The 6787-nt window shown below is 36.6% G+C and overlaps 1 protein-coding gene across 2 annotated transcripts; it reads right to left on the bottom strand.

Moving 5' to 3' along the window:
- Window positions 1-899: 899 nt before the first annotated feature.
- LOC107808136 (uncharacterized) lies at window positions 900-5215 on the bottom strand. Of its 2 annotated transcripts, none has more exons than XM_075244613.1 (4): window positions 4174-5215; window positions 2805-4056; window positions 1714-1819; window positions 900-1233 (listed from the first exon to the last, which is right to left on the bottom strand). In XM_075244613.1, the coding sequence occupies exons 1-4, from the start codon at window positions 4687-4689 to the stop codon at window positions 1152-1154; spliced, it is 1956 nt and encodes a 651-aa protein (XP_075100714.1). In that variant the 5' UTR covers window positions 4690-5215; the 3' UTR covers window positions 900-1151. The 2 variants fall into 2 exon arrangements, with proteins under 2 accessions (XP_075100714.1, XP_016488111.2); XM_016632625.2 differs by having other exon boundaries at window positions 1736-1819.
- Between the last annotated feature and the right edge of the window lie 1572 nt (window positions 5216-6787).

Raw genomic sequence — 6787 nt, 5'->3', positions numbered from 1 at the left:
AAGCAAACCTTAGCAATTGGTGAATTCTTTTGGTATACTTCAATTGCTTCTTCTTCTTCTTCTTCTTTTTTTTTTTCCATTTTTCTTGTCCGAAGTATTTGTCAATTGCTAAAGTTTTGCAGATTGAGTAGGCCAATAGGGTGGGTGGCCTGCCCCTGCTCTCTCTAGGTTGCATTTTGGTTGAGAAATTATTCTTTAAAATAGCAGGCGTCTCTACTCGGCTTCATAGATTTCCTTTTTGGCTGCCAACTTCAACAGTCACCATAGCAAAAAAATCATTTTGCTTGGCCTTATCTCTGCATTTGATTAAAATACACTACACTGGCCTATTTTCTTAATTATGGGATCCATTTTCGTCAAGCAACTTAATGTTATATAAATACAATTACTTGCATATATGTCTATTGCCAGCATAATAATCTTCTCTAAAGCTTATTACAAGCGAATACGCCTCAATCTCAAATTAGTTGGATCAGTTGCATGACTATTTTACGCTAACCATCAACCTTCTACAACTGTTATCCTTTTTGCGAAGCGCCTTAAGCAGAGTTGGAAGAATCTGCAAATGGTTGAGAAACTATGTGTAGGTGGACGGTTATTTAAGCTGGAGAAGCAGGGCACATGCTAAATTACTTGTAACTTTGATCTTTCAAGAATTTTGCATGTGCTCTTGCTCTCCAGCTTAATTTTCCCGCCAATTCCAGCACTCAAAAGTCAAATCTCAGTTCTAATATCTCCTAAATGCTAAACGTGGAGTGCAGGTACGTCCTTTTTCATTCACTGTACACTTTAGCCACACCTTTCTTTGCATTTTCTTCCAAACTGCTGATATTTAATTCTGAACATATACCCAACTGCTGATATTTACAAGAATTAAGCTTGAATGACTACAGAATATACATATAAAAGTTGAAGAATGCTCTGACTGCCAAAATAACATTAACATTCAGCCACAGAGAACTGTCCTCTCAAGGCAATATACAACATTATATACCGAGACAACCAGAATTAATAGCAAAGTACAAGAAAGGCTAACAAAAGCCCAATGATATACTATGTACAAGAATAAATTGTATAAATATGATTGTAACACGCGCATACCTCAAGCTCTGGCTGAATAAAATGTGGTTTGAAGCTGCACACCATAACTTTTATATCTTTGAGAGACCTATCTCGGCTTTGAGTCCTTTCCCTTGCTTCTGAATGACGACAAGGAAAAGAATGGTCTCGGTGCTGTGAAATAGTAAGAATAAATAGAAATTAACATGTAAGTACTTAAATCGCTGGAGCAGAAAATTTTTTATAAGCTTCAAAAGGGATTTCTGCAATATAAAATATTGATAAGTTCAAGATTTGTTAGAAATCTGATACTAATATGCTACTGTTGATCAATGAAATACAGCTTTAAGGCATTGGCTAATAAGCAAGACAATTACATGCACATGAAACAACAGTACTTCTTGTGCTACTAGGGGAATAGTCTTTGATTCAGGAATCAGGAAGAATATATAAGTCAAGAAGATAGTTGCATAAAAAACTGTGAGCTGTTTTTTAGAGTTATGAAGTAAAGTGACAACTGTGCCAATGGAGGTTCTTACTCCTTTCTTTTCTTCCTTTTAACTTAAATTATTTTATAGAACCCCAGGTGCATATTTTTTTCCATGGTGGCATTTATTGAAAGAAAAAAGCACAGAGGAATAAGTTGGGAATGACCAACGATATACTAAATGTTCACCGTTTATTGAGCTCCCTGATAAATGATCCTCCCTCAATTTGAAGTTAGCTGGAGGTGCCGGAATAGAACTGTGCAAGGATTGAACTGCGAGAAAGATAGATCATTGAGTCAATAACTTAAAATCAACAAACTTCCTACACATAGTTGAAAAGGAGTACTGAAAAATAAGATTGTACAGAAAGGATGTACTCAAAAGCAAAGTGAATTAGAGAAACCATTAACTTAACCTTCCCAAAAATTCTCATTTGCATTTGCATACTCCAATTTTATGCCCTCAACTTTAAACTCCACTATCTGAAGTTCTTACACATGTTTCCTTGTCTATTACACAGAATTAGAAGAAATTATAGCAAAAGAAACAAAGCCAACTTTGCGAAACTTCCAGCAGAAACAGATAAAGTTGGAATAACTAAGGGTCTTCCCAAGTTTTCCTATGCAATTAAAATCTGATATCCTCCCTGGATTTTCCCTAAAGAAACTGGAAACACCAGAAAAATCTGTATTTGTACTCTCAAGTGCCAACTGCTACTCTTTCAGATCCTAATCTAGAAAAACAAATATGACGAAGAACCATCAAATTAAAGACAGTATAAACAGAATTGAGCACCACAAGCTAAAGCTGCAGCATCTGATACATAATTTTCCTGTGGAAACCACATGTATCTCTAAATTGTGCAATGCATGATCAATCACGCGCCTTTTCCTTTACAAGACTCATTTTGACAATATATTAAAATTATTGTTGAATAAGTAAACTCTTCGTCTTCACCTCTGTGAAGCAGTTGTGTTTTATTATTCAGAAAAGTCCAACTTCTTCAATAAGTAAACCTGCAATTTTAGTACCCTCTGCTCATACCATGTGGTAAAAATCAAGATAGTATCTCATAAACCATGTGGTAAAAGCATTTCATAAACATGGTGCTTCTGGAATACACATATTAAACGCTTAAAGACGAAACTGAGACAATTAACAACTAAAAGAGTTGAATCAATTTTGGGGCAGCTATTAAATATCCATCAAAAGGAAACAAGACAGTTTTGTTTAATAACATGAAACATCACATCTCACCTTGTTCGTTGAAAAACTCATCCTCATATAAGCAAACATCAGATCGATTAGGAGTATCACGTCCATTTCCAGTGCCATCATCTCTTTTACAAGTAGTTGCAGTAATCCAGTCTTTAACCAAACTATCTGCTCCATGGTTTTTCTTCCCAAATTTTAATAACCGTTTAAATCCTCTGGCCTTATCCTTGCGAGATTGACTTTGAGAAGATTTTACTACATGGATTGGTTTCTGAGCCGCCATTCCCCATTTCTTCCTCACTCTAGCAGCTGAATCACTCTCCATTGGACCCATAAAATGTGAATTATAGGATGCATGACTTCCCACAGGAGAGTCTGAAGCATCAACATCAGACATATCATGAGGATAAGAAAAAGGGTGACGATGAGGACTACTTTCTCGCGGTGACTCGTGTGCAAATATACCAGAAAGGAAGCTAGAAGGCACAGAAGAAGGTGATCTCAGGAAATCTCCAAATTCTGAACCAGAATTTACCAACTTCTCTATCTCATGGCTCAGTCTTGGTGTCCTATGATCAAAAATTTCCTCAACTGCAGATATCATGTTCTCAAAATCTTCCTCATCTATATTCACTGAGTTCTCAGAATCCAATCCCATATCATCATCATTATCCTCATCCTCATCATCATTGTGCGCAAACTTGGATACAATATTAGAACCCCTTGTCTCAATTAAACCACCTCTTGAACTGAACTCAGCATCTTTTGCCTTCTTTAGGAAAGTCTTTGAATCTGAAATGTTCGGAAATTTATCACTGAGACTCTGCTCCATCATGTCCTTCCCAGTTTTGAGAGGTGCCAAATTCACACCCTTAGGACTATGTTCCATCTTGTCCTTATCAAATTTGAGAGGTGCCAAACTAACACCCTCAGAATTCAAACCAGAGTTTTTTCTTAAGGACTGTGAGTGCAGTAAGTTGCTACGGGAATAGTTCCTGGATTGTGAACGAGTAGTCATTTTACCAGCCGGAGAAAAAGGCTCTGAGTTTTCCTTTCTCAAGTAAGACAAGTTTGGAACAGAACGTGCAATTGGACTTTCAGGTTGAAATTTTCGGCGACTAGAAGGACTACTAGAAGCCTTCACTGGAGACCTTGGAACAGATGCTACCATGGAGCGAGGTGTAGATGATGTTTTGATAGGTAAATGTTGTTTCTTCCTCTGAGCAGTATGTTTAGAAACTTCTTCTCCAGACTTATGTTCTCTATCATCCATTTGTCCAAATTCTGATTGTTGCTGTCAAAGGGAACTTTTTTCAAGATTGGCGACTATAGGAAACAGAAATGTCTGCACATTATATGTGTGTGAGAAATTGCTGTAAACTATATGTAGAAGGGAACTAGAATTATATACCTGGTCTTTGCTAAAAATAGAGGTGGAGTTAAATGATCTGAGTCTGTCCATAGTCTTCATTTCAGCTTTACTCCTCTCAAGGCTATCCTCCATAGCTTTCAACTTGGCTTCTTTCTCTACTCCCTTAGAATTCCATTCTTCCTTAAGTTTTGCATCCCTTTTCTGCATATACATATCATAAAATTTCCCAGGAGAACCAACCGCAAAACTATTTACCTCATCAGAAGAGTTCCTATCAGATTCCCTAAACGAACAATTGTCAAACACTAGATCGACAAACACATTATCTAACACAGGATTACTGTAGGATGAAGTAGCAGATGGCCAACTTTGCATGTAACTATGCCTACTAATTCTGCTGATAGAATTAGATTGATTTCCAGGAGGAGTACGTAGTTTATGCTCGGCGAAAAGCCTTTCGAGTTCATTTGCTTTGATTTTCAACTCATCATTCAGTTCTTGGTTCCCTTTTGATTGACGTACCCTTTGAAATGAGTCAAGTCCCTGTTCAGCCATATCAAAGTCAAATCCGATGCCTTTTCCACCTCGGTCTCGCTCGAGCAACAGAGGGAGACAATAGGATGACCCTCTGCTCGAACTATATATTGGTTTTTCAAATGCGACGAACAATATATAACATTCACGTATAATAATTGAGCTAAATCCTAAATTCACATATAATAATTGAGCAAATTAAATAGGCTGTGATTCAGGTTGATGAGGAGGAGTGTTAAATCTCCTCCTCCTCCTCCTCCTTATCAACAATGGTGACCCTTCTCCTGTTTTAATTTCTCTCAATTTCAACGCTCAATTTTCTGATACGTCGTTAAAGGGCAGCTGAGAAGGTAGGGGAGAGGGTTGCTGACACGTGGAAGGATCTGATTGGTCGAGGTAGAGGAGGTGTTGCTTTTATTGTGTTGAGAGGGATTCTCGGCAAGGTAGAATGGGGCAATAATGGGGCTCCAATTGGTCGTTGATCCAGAGAAATGGGGACCTCGTTGATGGATACGTCCGATCCATAACAACAATATCGGATAGTTCCAACTTCCAACCAGTGCCGGCTCCAGCCTTTAAGTTGTACTCTGTTTCAGTTTTTGTAAACCTATTTTATTTTTAGTTCGTTCCAAAAAAAGTAACCTATTTTTAAATTTGGTAATAATTTAACTTAAACTTATAATTCTACAATTAATGAAAAGCTTTTATAACCACACAAATACTTTGAGCTTCTTTTTAACTTGTTTAGGACCACAAATTCCAAAAGTCTACATTTTGTTAAACTCCGCACCCAATTAAATATGTTCACATAAATTGAAACGGAGGGAGTAGTTAACAAGGTAAGTGGCTTAAGCCCCAAATTTGGGAGCCTTATATTTCAGAAATAATAGGTTTATAGGTATAAAAAAATATTTAATACCTTTTTTTCATATAAAAGGAGAATTATTTTTTTGCTATGTAAATACAATAATTGCTTGGCTTACTTAAAATGGAGAAGGGTCACAATTACCCTTGTACAACAACAACAATAACAACAACAATAACAATGATAATAACATACCTAGTATATTCCCAACAAGCGGGGTATGGGGAAGGTAGTCTGTACGTAGACCTTATCCCTACCTAATGAAGATAGAGAGGTTGTTTCCAATAGACCATCGGCTCGAAAAGAAGAAGAAGAAGAAGGAAAGCAAGAAAGGAAGAAAAAAACTACCCTTGTACTATCGAATATTGTTTAAAGTTACCATCCGTTATACTAATCGATCAATAATATCCCTACCGTGTTACTATTAAACAAATATACCCCACGTGGCGAACATTTAAGTCATGTGGTCTATTCGGGTTTAATTTTTATACCGACCCGACCCAGTACCCTCTACCAAACCTAAAACATACACCCTTATTCATAATCAAAAAATTATTATTGTCTAATTAGCTCCTAATCATTTTGATTAACACGTGTGATTGTCACTTTTTTGTCACGTGGGAAATTTTTAAACTCTTACCAACTCCCCTCTTTCCCTTTCCCCCACTTATCCCCGCTTCTTCTTCTTCTTCGTCGCCAGTCACTCTGCCGGCATGTTCACTTACTCTACTTCTTATTCTTCGGTTCCGTCATCGTGTTCACTTTCCATTTCTCTGTCATTTTTTTTATCATTTTTCTGGTACTGGCTTTCAAGTTAAAGATCAACTTGTTCTCGAATAAAGATTTTTTTTGCTGTTTTAAATTTTATTTTGTGGGTATAGCTAGGTTTGGATGTTAGAAAGAAATGACTTTGGTGATGAAATGGCAATTTTGGGGCTAAGGTGGAGTAAAGCGAAAATTGAAAACAGTGGAAGATTTTTTGTTTCTTAAGAGTCATCTACTGTATGTCTATATCCATGAATTACTTATTAGATTTCATAATGGAAGATTTTTTCGTTCTTAAGAGTCAATCGCTTTGATATATGTTTCCCTTATTAATTTCTATCCAAAATTCCAACCTGTCGTGATGACATCTATCTCGACACTAGACAAGCCGATAATATCAATAAATCACACTTTCTTTTAAGTTTGAAAATATAATAATTAAATACAATACAAAATCCCACAAATACTTATATGAACACTCGCCAAAAC

This window comes from Nicotiana tabacum, chromosome 22, assembly GCF_000715075.1.
Source record: "Nicotiana tabacum cultivar K326 chromosome 22, ASM71507v2, whole genome shotgun sequence".
Taxonomy (NCBI): domain Eukaryota; kingdom Viridiplantae; phylum Streptophyta; class Magnoliopsida; order Solanales; family Solanaceae; genus Nicotiana; species Nicotiana tabacum.
The sequence above is the reverse complement of the archived record's forward strand: the minus strand, read 5'-3'. Positions and strand labels throughout refer to the sequence as shown.

Coding starts and splice junctions, on each gene's coding strand:
- LOC107808136 (XM_075244613.1), bottom strand. CDS start 4,689: ATGGCTGAACAGGGACTTGACTCATTTCAAAGGGTACGTCAATCAAAA. Junction 4,057..4,173: donor CTATTTTTAGCAAAGACCAG/GTATATAATTCT, acceptor TCCCTTTGACAG/CAACAATCAGAATTTGGACA. Junction 1,820..2,804: donor TGAGTTTTTCAACGAACAAG/GTGAGATGTGAT, acceptor TCTTTCTCGCAG/TTCAATCCTTGCACAGTTCT.